This window comes from Acinonyx jubatus, chromosome B2 (assembly GCF_027475565.1).
Source record: "Acinonyx jubatus isolate Ajub_Pintada_27869175 chromosome B2, VMU_Ajub_asm_v1.0, whole genome shotgun sequence".
Classification (NCBI taxonomy): Eukaryota; Metazoa; Chordata; class Mammalia; order Carnivora; family Felidae; genus Acinonyx; species Acinonyx jubatus.
Window position 1 is genome coordinate 115,093,322 of NC_069385.1, and position 19,216 is coordinate 115,112,537.

At 39.1% G+C, this 19,216-nt stretch overlaps 1 protein-coding gene and 1 pseudogene across 3 annotated transcripts in view; one reads left to right on the forward strand and one right to left on the reverse strand.

Annotated features, from left to right (window-relative positions):
- Positions 1 to 19,216, forward strand: part of STK38 (serine/threonine kinase 38) — a 51,879-nt gene that overhangs the window by 12,914 nt on the left and 19,749 nt on the right. For 2 of the 3 annotated variants that reach the window (XM_053222891.1, XM_015069808.3), the window contains exons 2-5: positions 2,433 to 2,565; positions 13,059 to 13,110; positions 14,012 to 14,134; positions 15,942 to 16,025. In XM_053222891.1, the coding sequence (XP_053078866.1) occupies positions 2,435 to 2,565; positions 13,059 to 13,110; positions 14,012 to 14,134; positions 15,942 to 16,025 (390 nt within the window). In that variant the 5' untranslated portion in view covers positions 2,433 to 2,434. Of the gene's footprint in view, positions 1 to 2,429; positions 2,566 to 13,058; positions 13,111 to 14,011; positions 14,135 to 15,941; positions 16,026 to 19,216 lie in introns of all 3 variants that reach the window. The other variant, XM_027057877.2, reaches the window with a different exon arrangement.
- On the reverse strand, positions 6,801 to 12,041 carry LOC128315680 (60S ribosomal protein L38-like; annotated as a pseudogene).

Sequence of the window (19,216 nt, forward strand, 5' to 3'; positions counted from 1 at the left end):
AAAATGTAACCACATCTGTGTGTTTATAAAAATGTCTCCAGAAATGTTCAGACCAGGGAGGAGTACAAAGCACTCCCTTACTTCAGACTTGTTTTTAAATCTGGTTTCAAAATTTCTTCACCAGACTTAGAGTGCATGTGGTTTTCATTGTGGGTGGAGGGGGTATAGGCTGACAAATAAGGAACCACACCCAAGCTTCATAAACCAGAGGTTTTTGAAAAATCTACTGATATCCTAAAAACATTTGCGTTTTCTTTGTTTGGTATTAGCAGAAACTTCCCCATAAAAAATATAACATAATAACAAATAACATAAGGTAGAGCTGAGTTCACTTGAATTTGTGATTACTGATCATTTTGGCACATCATCAATAAAAACATTTGAAGTAGAGCCTTGATTTTGAATTTCTTTGCTCTCAAAGAATTATTCTTTTATATGATTTTCCCTGAATATTTTTTTAATAAAGTTGCTTAATGTTAAGCCTTTTGTCTTAGTAATAGTAAGTATTTGCACATTCCTTAATAGCTTTAATCTACGAGACAGTTTAAAAAGCTGCTAAGTATGGGGCGCCTGGGTGGCTCAGTCCATTGAGCGTCCGACTTAGCTCAGGTCATGATCTCGCGGTCCGTGAGTTCGAGCCCCACGTCGGGCTCTGTGCGGACAGCTCAGAGCCTGGAGCCTGCTTCAGATTCTGTGTCTCTCTCTCTCTCTCTCTCTCTCTCTCTCTCTCTCTCTCTGCCCCTCCCCCGGTCACACTCTGTCTCTCCTTCAAAAATAAAATAAACATTAAAAAAATAAAAAGCTGCTAAGTATTAAAGGGAACCTGAAGGAAACTTTTCATAGAATGTACTATCTTTGAAAATGGCCCTTGGCCCCTCCTACTTTTACTCCACTTTATATTGTGATGAAAGGACAGACTTAAAGGCAGGCAGTCATGTTGGAGGAAGGCATGATAAGGATAAAATACTGAACATTATTGCCAATGCTGGAGCAGGTCCAGATTGGTGAATGGTGTGGCCAAGTGTGACAATATGGGCTGGCAAAAATATCTGGGGTGGGGGTGGAGGATGAAATTTAAATTTAGGAAAAAATGTTCTATAAACTATTTAAACCTTGTTGGTATCAGTTTTCTCATATGTAAAACTAGGAGGTTAGGGTCCCTTGTTTTTCAGATCTCTTCCATCACTAAAATTATGATTCAGGTTATTTCTTTGTAACGATGTTTTTTTTATCACAGTTATTTGTTTTAATTTGTAAATCCAAATAGACAGCAAGCATTTATCGAATATCATAAGACATGTCAGTACATGAATACCTATAAATGGGCATTTTAGTCATAGGTTTTTTTTAACTATAGGAATGCCAGATTTAAAAGTTATTTGTAGTTAGGGGCGCCTGGGTGGCTCAGTTGGTTGAGCGTCCGACTTTGGCTCAGGTCATGATCTCACAGTTTGTGAATTCCAGCCCCATGTCAGGCTCTGTGCTGACGGCTTGGAGCCTGGAGCCTGCTTCGGATTCTGTGTCTCCTTCTCTCTCTGCCCCTCCTCCACTTGTGCTCTGTCTCTCTCTGTCAAAAATAAATAAATGTAAATTAAAAAAAAAGTTATTTGTAGTTTAATAGTAATAGTACATATTCATTGAAGAAAATATGGAAATTATGGAAAAGCACAAACGAATAAAATGATGTATTGCATTCTTACTGCCTAGAGTTAAGCCGGTGGTAACATTTTGATATGTATTTCAAATAATTCTGTGCACATCTGGTAAACACATAAATCAATAATTTAATCAGTTCTGTTGTTGGATATTCAAGTTATTTCAAGTTTTCCTTTGCCATTACACTGCTACATTGAGTCTCCTTGTGTATGAATCCCTATGCGTCTTTGATTTTTTTAGGTAGATTCTTGGATGGCAAAGAATTATATCGTGTCTATATTATATCTTCTTAATTTACGCTTATGGTGTTACGATCTTGTTGTCTTCCTTTTTTTAAAATTAACAAGATGTTTTAAAGATATTCATGTCACTTTTAGGTACAGATAGATTTGCTTCTGACTACTGCATGTTATTTCTTTATGTGCACCCACAGCATTTTATTTATTTCCTTACTGAATTGGCTTCAACTTCCTATGTCACAAATGATGGCATAATAAACATCCCCTCTAATGCACATCATTGTGCATATCTCCTTAAGAGCATGTGTGACAATTTCTTTAGGCCTTGTACCTAGAGATGGTATTTCTGGGTCATAGGACATTGATACATACTTATTTTCACCAAGTATTCTGTTTATGTGGCTTTTGTTATATATTTACATGTTTGTCTTCCAGAAAACTTGTACCAGTTTACTTTCCTACCAGGGTGGTAAGAGAGTGATAGTTGATGGATTCTAACTCCAAAACTAATACCTCTTCTTTTTTTGTTTCTAGCAGCCATGGCAATGACAGGCTCAACACCTTGCTCATCCATGAGTAATCACACAAAGGAAAGGGTGACAATGACCAAAGTGACACTGGAGAATTTTTATAGCAACCTTATCGCTCAACATGAAGAACGAGAAATGAGGTAAAGAATTTTGTTTGAGAAAATTGTGTCATGGTTTTGGCATTCGTGTCTAGTGTCACAAAACACATTCATAATACTGTTGAAAGGAGATAAGAATAGCAGCATCCATATTATATCCTATCCCATTAGAATGGAAGGACAGTGCCATTGATTTCCAAAGTCCTTGCTATTAACCCACTTATTTCTACTACTAGCCAATAACACAGGGGTGCCTGGCTGGCTCAATCAGTGGAACATGCCACTCTTGATCTTAGGGTTGTGAGTTTGGGCCCCATGTTGGGTATAGAGATTACTTAAAAATAAATTCTTAGAAAAAAAATAACACAGAATTCCATAGTAGTATGAAAACATTGGCCAAATTCTTAGATTTATTGTTAAAGTAGTGCAATGTAGTAGAAAGAGCAGCCCTTATGGAATCAGACCTGGGCTTAGAATCCTGCCTTTACCATTTAGTAGCTGTCTGAGGCCAGGACCAGTTTCTTAGACTTTCTGTGTATCAGTTCCCAATCTGGAAAATGGGGATAATACTTGCCTCGCAGGATTGTTGTGGGGATTAGATATAACACATGTGAGTATCCACCATAGTGCTTCTCACATAGCAATCACTCAGTCACTTAGCACCTGGTATATATTATTTATATAGTAGCTCGTAATTAAAATTTTGTTCCCAACATTTTATTATGAAAATGTTCAGAAGTACAGAAAAGTTGAAGGAATTATACAGTGAATACCTGTATATACATCTAGATTCTTCAATTACCATTCATTGTTTTATCACATATCCATCTATCCATCTCTATCCATTCATTAAACCATCTTAATTTTTTGCTGTACTTCAAAGTATGTTGCAGATGTCAGTATGTTTTACTTCTTGTATAGCAAATGAGTTCAATGTGTGTATATATATACATATATATTTTTTTAAATATTTTAGTTTAAACAGTTTAAACATTTATTCATTTTGAGAGCGAGAGAGCACGTGTGAACAGGGGAGGGGCAGAGAGAGAGAGGGAGAGAATCCCAAGCAGGCTCCTTACTGTCAGATCAGAACCTGATGTGGGGCTTGATCCCACGAACTGTGAGGTCATGACCTGAGCTGAAATCAAGAGTCGGACGCCTAACTGACTGAGCTACCCAGGTGCCCCACAAGTGTATGTACCTGTAGAACTGAAACTCCTACCAAGACATAGAACATTATCATCATCCTAGAAAGTTCTTTGATTCTTGGAGATGTTCCTTCAACCCCAGGCAACCACTATTGTAATTTTAGATTACTCTTGCTTATTCTATACAAATGGAGGTTGTAAATGGATTTATATATAGTAAGCACTCATTTCAGTAAGGCTTTTTTCACTTAGCCTAATGTTTCAAGGTTCATCCATGTTGCTGTTGTATCAATAGTTTGTTCCTTTATATTGCTGAGTACCATTCTATTTTCTGACTATACCTATACCTCTGTTTTTACATTCTTCTGTTGATAAACATCTGGGCTTTTTTCTACTTTTTGACTGTTTTGGATGTGTTTCTATGAACATTTGTGTACAGATCTTTTTGTGAACATTTGCTTTCAATTCTTGGGTAAATATTTAGGAGTGGGATTGCTGGTTCATAAATATACATAAGTATGTTTCATTTTATAAGAAACTGCTAGACCTTTTTCTAAAATATTATCAATAACGTATGAGAGTTCGAGTTGCTTTACATTTTTGCGAACAAAACGTCTGTCAGTCTTTTAACTTCAGTTATTCTTATAGATGGTTAGTGGTATCTTACTGTTTAATTTGCATTGCCATGATGATTAATGGTGGTGAACATTTTTTTATGGGCCTTTTGGTCATTTGTATTTTTTTTGTGTGTGTGTGAAGTGTTTCTTCAAATTTTTTGACCATTGAGTTGTAGGAGTTCTTTATAAGTCCTAGTTACCAGTCTTTTGTCACATAAATGTTCTGCAAATAGTTTCTTTCAGTCTCTGGCTTTCCTGTTCATTTTCTTAACAGTGTCTTTAGATAAGGAAAAGTTAAAAAAATTTTTAAGCCTTTTTTTTTTTTTTTTGAGCGAGACAGAGTCAGCACCAGTGGCAGAGGGGCAGAAAAAGAGAGTGAGAATCCCAAGCAGGCTCCACACTGTCAACGCACAGCCTGGTGCAGGGCTTGAACTCATGAACCGTGAGATCATGACCTGAGCCGAAACCAAGAGTTGGAAGCTTAACTGACTGAGCCACCTAGGCACCCTAAATTTTTTTAAATTTATTTTTATTTTTATTTTTATTTTTTTTTTAAATTTATTTATTTATTTTTTTCTTCAGCGTTTATTTATTTTTGGGACAGAGAGAGACAGAGCATGAACAGGGGAGGGGCAGAGAGAGAGGGAGACACAGAATCGGAAACAGGTTCCAGGCTCTGAGCCATCAGCCCAGAGCCCGACGCGGGGCTCGAACTCACGGGCCGCGAGATCGTGACCTGGCTGAAGTCGGACGCTTAACCGACTGTGCCACCCAGGCGCCCCCCTAAATTTTTTTTTTTAATGTTTATTTTTGAGAAAGAGCGTGAGTAGGAAAGGGGCAGAGAGAAAGGGATACAGAAGATCTGAAGCAGGGTCTGTGCTGACAGCAGAGAGCCCGACGCTGGGCTTGAAGCCACAAACCATGAGATCATGACCTGAGCTGAAGTTGGATGCTCAACCGACTGAGCCACCCAAGTGCCCCAGAAGTTTTAAATTTTGATGAAATCTGGAGTGCCTGGGTGGCTCAGTCGGTTGAGCATCCAACTCTTGATTTTGGCTCAGGTCATGATTCCAGGGTTGTGGGATCGAGCCCCACATTGGGCTCTGTGCTGAGTGTGGAGCCTGTTTGGGATTCTCTGTCTCTGTCTCTCTCTCTCTCTCTCTCTCTCTCTCTCCCTCTCCCTCTCCCTCTCCCTCTCCCTCTCCCTCTCCCTTCCTCCCTCTCCTTCTGCCCCTCTCTACTGCTCATGCTCTCTCTTTCTAAAATAAAAGTAATGCTAATAAAAAAAATAGTTTTGATGAAATCTAATTTGGCATTTTTCTCTTTTATAGCTATTGAATTCTGTGATCTCTAAGAAATCTTCACTCCTCCCAAGGCATAAAGCTATTCTTTTACATTTTCTTCTGGAAGTTTTATAATTTAGTATTTACATTTAGTTCTATGATCCATCTTGAATTAATAAGTGTATGAGGTGGGGATTGAGATTTATTTTTTTTGTTATGGATATTCAGTTGTTTTAGCACCATTTGTTGCAAAGATTTCCTTTTCCCCATTAGATTCTTTGGCATTTTTATCAAAAACCAAATACCATGTAGCGTGTATCTGTTTTTTTTTTTTCTTTTTAGAAGGTTTTTTCTTTTCTGTCTTTTATTCATTCTTTCTTTCTTTCTTTCTCTTTCTCTCTTTCTCTCTTTCTTTCTTTTCTTTCTTTTCTTTCTTTTCTTTCTTTTCTTTCTTTCTTTCATCAGTGAGGGAGAGCCAGAAAGAGAGGGAGACAGAGGATCTGAAGTACACACTACACTGACAGCAGAGAGTCCGATGTGGCACTTGAACCCATAAACCGTGAGATCATGACCTGTGCTGAAGTTGGGTGCTCTAACCAACTGAGCCACCCAGACACCCAAGATTTTATTTTTTTAAAGATTTTATTTTTAAGTAATCTCCACACCCAACATGGGGTTCACACTTACAACCCTGAGATTGAGTTGCATGCTTTACTGATTGAGCCAGCCAGGTGCCCCCATTTGTGGATTTTTTATTCTCTTTCATTGATCTGTTTGTCCCTATGTCAGTATCACACTGACGTGGTTACTGTTAGCTTTGTGCTAAGTTTTGAAGTCATGTAAATTAAGTCTTCAACTTCGTTGTTGGTTTTTTTTCCCCTAAGATTGTTTTGGATAGTCTAGTTTCTTTGCATTTTCCTTTCCTTTCCTTTCCTTTCCTTTCCTTTCCTTTCCTTTCCTTTCCTTTCCTCTCCTCTCCTCTCCTCTCCTCTCCTCTCCTCTCCTCTCCTCTCCTCTCCTCTCCTCTCCTCTCCTCCCCTCTCCTCCCCTCTCCTCCCCTCTCCTCCCCTCTCCTCCCCTCTCCTCCCCTCTCCTCCCCTCTCCTCCCCTCTCCTCCCCTCTCCTCCCCTCTCCTCCCCTCTCCTCTCCTCCCCTCCCCTCCCCTCCCCTTCCCTCTTTCTTTCAAGAATTTTAAAAATTTTAATACAGTTCAAATTAGTTTGCTGGGTTCATTTCAGCTCCTTTACTGCCAAATCTGAGGGCAGGGACTGCTTCAGTTTCCCTGCCTTCTCTCTGTCTGTGATGACCAAAGTGTAAAGGTATCTGCTGCATCAGACTTTAAACTTCACATTATCCTTATTGTTCTTGATCTTGATGGACTTGGCATCCTTTCACCTGGCTGTGAGCAGAAAATCCTTGATTTCTTCAATTTTGTTAAGACATGGCTACGAAGGGTGCAGGCAAGCATGCAGCCAGCATGGCAAGTGGCAATTTTATTTTCATATAAATTTCAGAATCAGGTTGTCAATTTCTAGAGGAAAGCTTAATGGAATTATGAATATAATTGTACTGAATCTGAAGATCACTTTGGGGGAGCATTGACATCTTAACAGTATTGAATCTTCTGATACATGAACGTGGTATATCTTCCCATTCTCTTAGGTCTTTAATTTTTCTCAGAAGTGTTTTGTAGTGTTTAATATGGGGTTGTTATATGTTATTTTGTTCATCTATTGCCAGTACTTTGGGGTTGTTTTGATGTTGTTGTAAGTGGATATTTAATTTTTTTTTCCAGTTGTTGCTGCTGGCATATAGAAATATACCTGAAGTTTGTATATTGACCTTATACCCTGCAACTTGCTAATTTACTTATTCTAGTAGCTTTTTTGGTAGATTCCTTAGGATTTTCTGTGTAAACAATTATGCATATTCAAATAGAGAGTTTTGCTTCTTTTCCAATCTATCACCTTCTTTTTCTTGCCTTATTGGATTGGCTGGGATATCAGGTACAACGTTGGCTATATGTGGTGAGAGTAGACATTTTTGTTTTGTTCCTGATTTGAAGGTAAAAGCACTCACTATTTCACTATTAGTTGTGATGTCACCTGTAGGTTTTTCAGAGATGTCCTTTGTAGATTGGGGAAATTTTCTTATGTTCCTGTTTGGCTGAGTTTTTAACATGAGTGTGTGTTGAATTTTGTCAAATCCTTTTTCTGCATCTTTGCATCGCTGTTTATTCTTTTAACATGATGAATTACATGGGCTGATTTTTTGCAGGTTAAATTAACCTTGCCTTCCTGGGGTAAAGCCCTCTTGATTATAATATAATGTATTATTTTTGTATGTTGCTGGATTTGATATACTAATATTTTCATAAGAGCTTTTGCAGCCACACTCTTCATGAAGGTATAAATCATGATTGAACTTTAAATATGCAGATCTGAAAGTGAAATAGCAAAATATTTTATAGCTGGCGGTGGCTAGCTGCTGTTCACTGAAACAGAGAAGTGCCTGCAGAGTGCCCTATGTTGGGATCATGGGGAATTCAAGGATAAATTTGCACAGTATATCTCTAGGCATGCTGTTGGAGATAGTTATTTTCAAATACAACCACTCTCTTGAAATTGTAGTTTCTGGTATTATAGAAAGAAAACAAATACTTACGAGTTCTGATTAAGATACTTGTTTTATTTGATAATAGGTTTTTTTGTTTTTTGTTTTTTTTTTACTTCAGAGAGAGAGTAGAAGAGTGGGGGAGAGAGTCAGAGAGAGGGAGGGAGGGAGAGCGAGAGCAAGAGAGAGAGAGAGAGAATGAATCTGAAGCGGACTCCACACTTAGCGCAGAGCCCAACACTGGGCTCCATCCCATGACCTGAGCTGAAATCAAGAGTCTGACATTCAGCAGCTAAGCCACCCAGGCAACCCTGTAATACTTGGTTTTTAATCCTACTGGCTCTGCCTTAAAGTTCATTATTGATATGTATCATGTTCTCTAGTAATTATACGATAATGGTGTTATGTTATTAATAAGTGTTACATTGTGATTTACACTAAATTACACCCCAAAATGGGTTGAAATCAGTGCTTTTTTTGTTTTGGATTCTTTTTTTTTTTTTTAATGTTTTATTTATTTTTGAGACAGAGAGAGACAGAGCATGAACAGGGGAGGGGCAGAGAGAGAGGGAGACACAGAATCCGAAGCAGGCTCCAGGCTCTGAGCTGTCAGCACAGAGCCCGACGCGGGGCTTGAACTCACGGACTGTGAGATCATGACCTGAGCCGAAGTCGGACGCTTAACCGACTGAGCCACCCAGGTGCCCCTGTTTTGGATTCTTAAGATGGAAATACCTTTCAAAAGCGGTGGTGGTTTTGCTTTTCTTAAAGATCAAATTAACCAAAAGAGATTGTGCAAAGGGAATGGTAGACACTTAAGAGGATTAGGATGTGTGTTTTTGGTAAAATTTTTTAATGATTTTTTTTAATGTTAACTTATTTTTGAGAGAGAGAGAGAGAGAGAGAGAGAGCAGTGGAGGGGCAGAGAGAGAGGGAGACACAGAATCCGAAGCAGGCTCCAGGCTCTGAGCTGTCAGCACAGAGCCCGATGCGGGGCTTGAACCCATGAAGCACAGGATCATGACCTGGACTGAAGTCAGATGCTTAACTGACTGAGCCACCCAGGCATCCCTCATCTTCTTTATTTAATCCTTGTTTTGCCTCTGATGGTAAGGTTCTCTAGGAACACCACTTCTATTCTTTCTCTTATGTGATCCTAATTATGTGGTAGATATTGATTATTGCCTAGATATTCATACAAAATAATTTATAGCAGCCTGAAACCAAAACCAAGGAAACTGGCATTTTTTTCTTAAAAAAAATTATTTTTAATGTTTGTTTATTTTTGAGAGAGAGAGAGAGACAGAGTGTGAGTGGGGGAGGGACAGAGAGAGAGGGAGACAGAGGATCTGAAGCAGGCTCTAAGCTGTACATCAGTACAGAGCCTGATGCAGGGCTCAAACCCACGAGCTATGAGATCATGACCTGAGCTGAAGTTGGATGCTCAACTCATTGAGTCACCCAAGCACCCAGCATTGTTTTCTTATTAAATATTGTGTTGTTTCTGTTCTTCATAAATACTATCTTGGTGGATTAATTAAAGCCACAAAAACCTAATTTAATAGGAAGTAATGGTGTGTTTCCTCCCCTCTTACCCCAAATCAAATAAGAATTTTCCTATATTTTACCCTTTGAGAATTAGCAAGTTCTACTACTCCTGTTAGATAGTCTTACCCAGATTTCCCCCTGTCTGCATTTGGTCTGATCTGATACTGAGTTGTAATATTGTGATTACTATTAGTCAGCAAGTGTCAGTTTTATTTAAGTCCCAGGAATGGGTAAATCTTGACCTTTGATTGTTAATTCACTGATTAGATATATCAGTCAAACCAAAGTAATTTGTCGAGATTTTTAAAAAATGTGTAATATTCATTTTTAGGATATTTCTTGAGAGTTTTCTCAATTTTGATCATGGAAATAACAAGTAGTGTTTATTTCTTTGCTATTTTTCCTGGTTTTAAAATGTCTCATCAACAGAAATTAGAAATATTGTCTAGTCAGCTGTCTTGTAGAGTGGATTAGCTCTTTTCTCCCATTTCTGCAACCTCTGAATCAAGCTGTACTGGGAGGTGAACTTAAGGTTGGCAAAAGGGGCTAATTACATGCAGTCATAAGTATGTTTGCACATTGATACACACTTGGATCTTTTCCTCCCCATTTGGCAACACACATTTTATGAAGTTGGCTGTGTACAAGACGCTATTCTTAGTGGAGAAGGAGGATTCAGCTACCTGCCCTTACCATCTCCTATGAGAAGTGGGCTCTCATGCAGATAAGTAGAGCTCACAGAAAGCCCTTGATGGGGTGAGGTTGGGGGTGGCCTCCAAGTGTAAGTGGGCGGTCTTTCTCCTGGGGTTCTGCTCTGGACCTTTGGAGTTGAGTGCAAGAGTAGCTTCACCAATGGCTGGAGTGTTAGCTAAACTGGCTCTTCCACCAGGGACACACAGTGGAGGGGCCTGCTTTTCTTTTTCATTATGAACACTTTTAAACATACATATAGAAAGACTATATGTCTTTCTATGTATGTATCTATGTATCTTACAATGAACCCCCATATACTCATTCCTCAGATTCAGTAATCATCAAGATTTTGTTAAATTTGTTTCATCTATTCCATTTTATTTTTTCTTGCAGTTGTGTTTCAAAACAAAATTTAAACATCTGTCATTTCCTACGTACTGTAGGGTACATCTTGTAAAATATGGCCATTTACTTGTGTAATTACAATGTCATCATGAATCTAACAAAGTTAATGGTAATTTCTTGGGATCATCTCACAGAAGATATCATTTGTAAGCCTCATTTCAGGCTATGCTTGCCATTTTTGGTGTCTTTAAGATCTTCATTGGCTTGGCCCCAGTATCATTACCACGGATAGGCTTTTTTCTGGATACTTTTCTGATGAACGAATCTGATTGTGTTCAAGGAGTTGATTCTGATAACTTTACTCTCAGGTAGATATTCTACAGAAACCAATTTAATTATGCTTGCAGTCAAGCTATGGAAAGCTTCTTAGTTGGAACTGAGATTTAAAATATAGTCAGAAGCAGGTGTGCCTGGGTGGCTCAGACTGTTACGGTCCGACTCTTGATTTTGGCTTGGGTCATGATTTCATGCCCAGCACAGAGCCTGCTTAAGATTCTCTCTCTCCTTCTGCCTTTCTCTCCCTCTCTCTCTCTTTCAGAAAAAAAAATATACACAGAAGCAACCATCTCTGGGACACACATTATATGATAGCACATTGGACTTCTAGCCTAGTCTGGTGTGGTCATTCAAAAAAACATAGTCGGAAATTATGGTGTTTGATACTGAAGGCACAAAAAGAGCTAACCATGGTTGAGATATTATAGTTCTTGCTGTGATGTTATCTTTGATTCTTTTTATTCTTCTCTACTTCAACTATTTAACCACTGAAATGGAATTAATTTACACTTCTGAAAGTACCAGTAATACAGCCTTCTCCTTCCAGTAATGTGCACACATAGATACATATCCCAAAATATTCTGGGAACTCAGAGAAGAGAAGTGGGCAGACTGGGAGCCATGCCAGTGCTTCCCCGACTCCTCCCCCCCCCCCCCCCCCAAATCAGGGTCAGAGTAGATCTTTTTACTTCCTGAGAGTTTGGATATGAATTCTTGATGTCATCTGATCCTGTGGCTGTGTAATATGATTTCTAACATGATACTGATTTAAACTAATTACTATTATTGCAATAATTATTTATTGACCAAAATAAAACCCATTACCTTTCCCTTCGTCCTTTCTCTGTGTTTCCTCTCTTGGTTACTGGTGTCATTATCCTCCCACACAAGAAATTGTAAGATTTTTCCTTTGACTCCTGCTGCCAGTTGGTCATCTTTGCAATAGCTCTCTTCACTTCATTCTAGGTTTCTAGCCTTAGTTCCAGATCTTTACTGCTCGTCTGAATCGTTACTAAAGCTTTCAGTCTGCCTCAGTCGTTGTCATTTGCTTTCCCTGCCAGCCCGTCAGCTTATTACTGTGGCTGTCATTTTAAAATAGAACCTCATCACCTCACTCCTTTATACACAGGCCTCTGTAGCTTTTAGTTGTCTACAGACTGACATTTGAAGTGTGGCATTTGAAGTGCTGTGTGCCTCCCCCGCATTGACTACATGCTGTTGCTGCGTGTACTCGTGTACTCTGTACTTTCATTCTTCCCTGTCCTGCTCACATTGCCTGCTATCAGGAATGCTGATAAGTGATAGAGATCCCAGCCCATGTGCTTTCATTTATTATGCTGAATAAATAAAGGTTGTGTGGAATTGGTTATAAGGAAGTTTTACTTGTTTCACTGTGAGATTGTAGCTCAAAAATATTCTTGGATGCAGTTTTTAAAGTTTAATACTCCAAGGATTTAGAGTCTTAAGTTTTGATAGTGGTGCCAATCACGTATTTTGACCATTCCCTTTTCTCCCCTCCACCCCAAATCTCCAAATTCTGCCTTTACTAGTGTTTATTGCTCTTTGTTTGTGGCAGGGAGGAGGAGGAAGATGTAAAAATAAAGGAAGTAGATACCAGTCTGGGAGAGAGAGAAACACCCTGATAGAAGAGGTTATCAAACACCAGCTGTTTTGTGGTTTGTTAAGGAGGAAATAACTTAAAAATAAAGGAAAGAGAACTTTTCATTTTGAAATAAGATTCTTTGTTGCATTAACATCTTATACAATCTTTTTCAAAAGGTAGAACTAACAAAGGGTGGGAATCTTTTCACTTGTCTTTAGTAACTGTAATTTGTTTTAATGAGGCACTTTGAGATTTACCTGTTTTTATCATTACAAAAAACCCTGTGTTTGGATAGGCTTTTTCAGAAAGTTATTCAAATGTTATTTCAAATATTTTTATTTATTTTTAGACAAAAGAAGTTAGAAAAAGTGATGGAAGAGGAAGGCCTAAAGGACGAAGAGGTAATTAATATTGGGAAGTTTTTCCTTGAAACCCAATGTGGCGAGTCTTGTGCAGCAAGTTGTTAGCCTTGGTGCATAGAGAAAGGGTTTTGGCTTAGTAGCAGAGGGACTTAGGGAGGGCTGGTGCACTTCTGGATTTAGGTATTCATGAAGATGGAGAAATTAATTACTGAGTACCCAGGAGAGGAAGTCTTATTTAGGCCCAGTTGTAATAAATTAATTAGATTTAGAATTCCAAGAAAAGAAAGAGATGAGATCAAATTAAAATTTTAAAAGGAAACCATAGCATATTTACAGAAATCATGGAAATATCTCCACAGAAGTGGTGCAAATGCCTGAAATCATTATCAAGGCAAAATATTTCTCAAATCAGCCCTTCCCCCCAGTGTCTACAGACTTGGTAGGAGAAAATACAGTTAAGAAACTGTGCAAGGAACTGAAATGACCGCGGAAATGCTTTCAAAAATAGGAATGAATCATAGAATCCAGGAAAATGGTGAAAAATACCAAAGTCTTGTTGGAATTATAGAGCATAAAATGAACTCGAATGTGTTAAAAAAACCAAAAAACCCACACTTTGATTTTATATAAAAAAGTTTAAAGGAAAATATTGATTGTTTATTCTGCCTTCATTAGAAAAGGTCGAATAATTGACTGCTGAAGTAGGTTAGTCAGAGTCCACCGGAGGCACCCCGGTGATCAGTATGGTTTGGTTTTGTATCCGGAAGCTGGGGAGGGGAGGAGTGGCCTCTTCAGGGTTCTTCTGTGAGGCTCTCACCTGTGAGAAGGTCATGATTAATCGGCATGGCCCTGCTTTCCAGTCACGAGTAAGACTGCTATGGAGTTGCAGAAATTCAGCTCCTCCCCTTCCCTCCTCTCTCCCCCTTTATTTAAACGTTAGAAACGACTGAGGAGATCAGCACATGCTCGGAAGGAAACAGAGTTTCTTCGTTTGAAGAGAACAAGACTTGGATTGGAAGATTTTGAATCCTTAAAAGTAATAGGCAGAGGAGCATTCGGTGAGGTAAAAACCACAGCTACTTACCAGATAAGATACAAAAATACCACAGAACTTTGAAGCTGCCAACGTATCATAAGCTCATGATTGTTGATAGAACTGAAATATGGGGTAGGTGGGTCAGACGTGCCAGGCCCACGTTGTAACTGCTGTCTGTCCTTTCCTCCCCCTCCACTGACCCAGATCTCTGATTGTTCTGTTTTGCCAGAGATGATGTTGACGCTTTATGTATTGATTTAGAGGGAGAGTTGAAAGGTAGAAGGAAATCAATATTTACTATTTACTGAGTGTTTCTCTCCTGTAATCATGACAATGACTCATTTTATAGATGATGAAATTAAGACTCCGAGAAAGGATATGTAATGCTCCATAGTCACATAGCCATTGAGCAGCAGTACCAGAAGTTGGGTCCAGAAGTTCCTAATCTTTTTTTTTTTTTAAAGTTTTCATTTTAATCACCTAGTGCTCATGATGACAAGTGTACTCCTCATTCCTCACCCCGTTTCCCCCATCCCCCCATGTCCCCTCTGGTAGCCATGAGTTTGTTCTGTATAGTTAAGAGTCTATTTCTTGGTTTCTCTGTCTGTCTCTCTTTCTTTCCCTTTGCTTGTTTGTTTTGTTTCTTAAAGGAGTTCCTGATCTTAAAGCTCTTGCTTTTCCCAGTCTCACACTGCCTCTTCAGGAGCAAACCAACAGCATATATCCACCCTTTATTTCTTCCCACTAGATTTGTATTGCTCTAAAAAGGTGGCCTCAGGAGACAGAGATTATAGAAATGGGTTATACAGGTAGTGGTAGAGAGTTGAAAGCATTTGTCCCACCAGGTCTTGTCGATGCATCTTGCTCGGTCATAAGAGCAGTCTCTGGGGAGGGTTTAAATGAGCCCCTGCAAGGTCATCCTCATTAGTGGAAAACACCCAAAGTGGACGACTCACCCAAAGTGGATGATGCAATAGTTTCATTAACTTTGTATAAATTGAGCAGCATATTATTAAAAACCCGTACCTAGGGGAAATGTGAATACATACTCAAAGGCACAGGTGAAAGATTAAATTGATCCCTCAGTGTTCAAAATCCCTGTTGGCTCCTGGAGACAGGGGAAGGTATGGTACTACCTCTAAAAGAACTTTCTGTTTAGTGAGGAAGGGACGTGGGACTCAGTCAGGAAAAACATGAAGAAAGGTGCAGGGAGGAGATAGCCTAAGTATCTTGGTGGGGGTGGGGGGTTGCAAGGGAGGATGTGCAGGGACTTGCCAAGAAGTTTTTCTTTGGGTTTGTGGACTATTGATTTTCTTTTCATCATAAAATTATGTGCTCTAAAAACATTGGAGGATAAGAAAGAGGAAAACTGCACAAAACCCTGTTTCCCTGATGACACATTTTAGGTTTTTTCCTTCTAGACATTTTTCTTGCACATGAGCTTTTGCTTTTGTTTTAAGCACTGTTGCAGTCACTTCCTTAGGTTGTCTGAGCTTGTGGATGACAGGTGCCATGGTTATAATGAGTCCTCAAGTTCAAAAGGGAGGGTTTTCAAATAGGATTGACTTGTTCAACGAAGGAGCCAAACTGTTCAGATCTAGAGATACCTGAGAAAGTTTTCAGGACTGACTTCACCGTGTATAATAAATCTACTCATTTTGGAATGTTAAAAAGCACTTTTTTTCTGTTTTTTTTTTTTTTTTTTTTTATTGCTGGTTGTTTATATTAAAATTGTAACACTTTTCCAGTTTAAATTACTTCCTATAACACATGAAAGCATTAATTACCTTGGCATTGTGAACTTTTGACTTGGCATTTCTTTTATAACTCTTAGGTGCGGCTTGTTCAGAAGAAAGATACAGGGCATGTGTATGCGATGAAAATACTCCGTAAAGCAGATATGCTTGAAAAAGAGCAGGTAAACCACAATTGTAACGGTGATCTTAGGCTGCTTATCAGCTTTTTGTTACGTAAAACTGTGAAATGTATTTTCTTATTACAGTTTTCTTTAGCACTGTCATGTACAAATATACATGTATTACTTTTCTTTCCCCAACAAAGAAGCAGTTACATGTATTTTAAAAGTACAAATAATGCCTTATGTTATGTGCAGTCTTTTAAAAGTTGAAAACCTATTAGAAGCATCTGCTGTTTGTGTCTCCCAATTGATCACATGCTGTGCTTGTCATGAGGAGCCTATTTTTGGGGTCACACTTGCTGTGATGACACGTTCCTATTGAATGCTGATACACACACACACACACACACACACACACACACACACTTTGGGACTGAGCCTTAGGAATTAGAATTTGGAATTTGCAGTCTAAAATGTGTCTTAATATGCTTCATTCTGTATTCCCAAACCAAAGTTGGGTCTTCTCAGTAGCTCATGACTACCCAAGACAGACCAGTCTTCTTTCTGAATGAATTTGAAAAAATCTAATGCAAACGGCAGAGCAGTACAATTTCTCCTTTAAGGAGTGAGAACACTTTCTAAAACCTAAACCTACATTGCAAGTAGATTTATAAGATGCAAAAGTAACTTTATGCAAAATAAAATTTTGAATTTTGGATAATATATTAAAAACAAGAATGCAACTTTTCTGTAAATCTAATTTAATTTAGCTGTTTGCTTAAGAACAGATTTTAGTGGGTGATGCCTGCATATGTCCTGTAAAGGATCAGATGCTCCAGGAAGACAAAGAGAGAGCCTGTGGCAAGGAGAGTCCTGGACACAGAGTGAAAGAGCAGGGTTGGAGACTGGCCCCACACCTAGTCCTTTTTGCCTCTTGAAGGGAGGTGTAATCACTGAAGCTTCTCAGTCCTTTTAAGTGCCAGTGAAAATTTGAAGTTTTTATTTTCTCTTTAATTTTCATGTGTTACCTATAAGCTTAGACTCTCAGGAATTTCGGTTGAGAGTATCAAATACCCTGGCAGTAAACATTCAGATAGTTTATGCTGATACCAACCTTACTCAGAATGCTCAACAGCCCTATTTATGTGTTTAAAAATTATTGTGTGGTATGGGTATAGGCCCTGAAAGAGTTTTAGCTAGTCTTGAAAAGGAAAATGGAAAACTGTAGTGATGAGTCAGTATATTTTGTATTTCACAAGTAAGTTTTATTTTTATAAGACCTATTTCGTATAACTTTATTATTTTTTTAAATTACTTAAAATAATTTTTTTAGTGTTTATTTTTGAGAGAAAGAGAGCGAGACAGAGTGCAAGTGGGGGAGGGGTAGAGAGAGAGAGACACACAGAATCTAGAGCAGGCTCCAGGCTCTGAGCTGTCAGCACAGAGCCCAATGTGGGGCTCGAATTCGCGAACCCCGAGGTCATGACCTGAGCTGAAGTTGGACACTTAACCGACTGAGCTACCCAGGTGCCCTTCCTATAGTTTTCACCAAGTCTCAAAACCTTTCTTTATCAAATAATTAGTGTTCAGAATAAAATGTAAAAAGTATGCATCATGATTTTCACTTATTAATCCTTCATAACATGTGCCAGTTGCCCAGCATGGTAACAGAGGACAATTCAAATATACAGTGTAAAAACATTTTTTCAAATACTGTGCCTTCTTCAAAATCATTTTCTAAAGTGTTCCTACATGAAAGTAGAGGAGCTTTCCATGAGAATTAGGATTTTAAACAACGTATTAGCTTACTTGTTAGCTCACCTTGCTGTTGGACTGTGCTCCCTAGATTTGATCTTAGTGTGACCCAGTTAAAGTTTCTGGTCACAGACTCTACCTGAGTCGGCCATCTTGAAGAAGCGTGGTTGGTGCTAGGGCGTGAGAGGAAGTAGACCAGTGCAGACCCATCACTTGGGTAGGGCTGACCAAGTTTAGACTCAGAGCCTAACTTTTTGTAGGTACAGGTTCCTTTCCCCTAGGAAAAGTTTTTTCTTTGCTTTTACTAAACTGAACAGGAGTTAGAGCTACCCACTGAGAGTTTAGGTCGTTATTCTGATCCATAGGGTGGGAATTTTGCCGTCTGGAAAATAAATTTTAAAGGACAAGAGACCAGCATTTAGCTAGCTTTTTCATGTTTCTCTTACATTGCTAAAGGAAAACCTCCAATTGTGATGCTAGTACAGTATTAGGAGGGGACAAAAGATGGACTTTTATCTCTGCTTTCCTAGTGCTCAGGATAGCAACTAGCATGTGACTCCACCCCATTAAATATTTATGGAACAGAGAAAGGGAACCTCTGATGTGAGTTGCACCTTTGGTTCTTCCTTCCCTTACCCTATGTTAACCTCACTCCACTCTTAGATATTGAGGTTCCTAGTTGCTGTTTCAGCCCCAGGAGAGGAGGGCAAGGTGTGCATAGGTGGCCTGTAGCTTTCCCCTTAACAAACAGAGAGTGCTGCCATCACCATTCTGTCCTCCGAAGTGAGTGACGAGCGGTAATAGTTCTGCCTCCCCCCCCCCCCTTTTTTTTTTTGGCTCCCTGCAGCAGGTTGAGGCCTTGTTGGGAGCCAGGAGAGCAGAGGCAGCTGGAGGCTGGCTTGCGCAGTCTTTATGTCCGGTGATGACTGGGGCACAGCCACAGCTGCGGTTGAGCAAGTGCGTTAGTGTTTTCCAAAAGCTTTGCTTCTGTATTAAAGCTGAGTAAAAGCATTAGCCTTTACTCAGCTTCTTTGTGATTTCATAACACTGTTCCTTACCACCCTTATCTACCATTTTCCCACCCTCATGCCCTAAGGAGAAATGTAAAAATGTAAGTTTTCTGCAACATTGAAGCTATTTAAAAATTTCCCAAAGAATTTTAGTAGAGACTGGAAACTGAGATATGTAAACTCAATACTTGCCTTGGGCCTGAAGGGAAGAATGAGGCAGGTTAGGGGTAAGACAGGAGAGAAGGGTGGGATCTGTGTCCAGTTGGAAGAGAGAGTGCCTGGCTTTGCTAAAGACATTGCAGTAAAACAAAGCATTGTGTCGAACATCGTATTGAACAAAACAACAATCATGCGCTGAGTTTGCCAACCGGAAGTGCCAGTTTATGAACTTCGGTACATCTTTACCTGTGAACGTAGGGTAGGACTGAAGCCCTGCTGCATATGTTAAGAACAAAACTTCTATTCAAGGATCGCACTGGGTCTTAA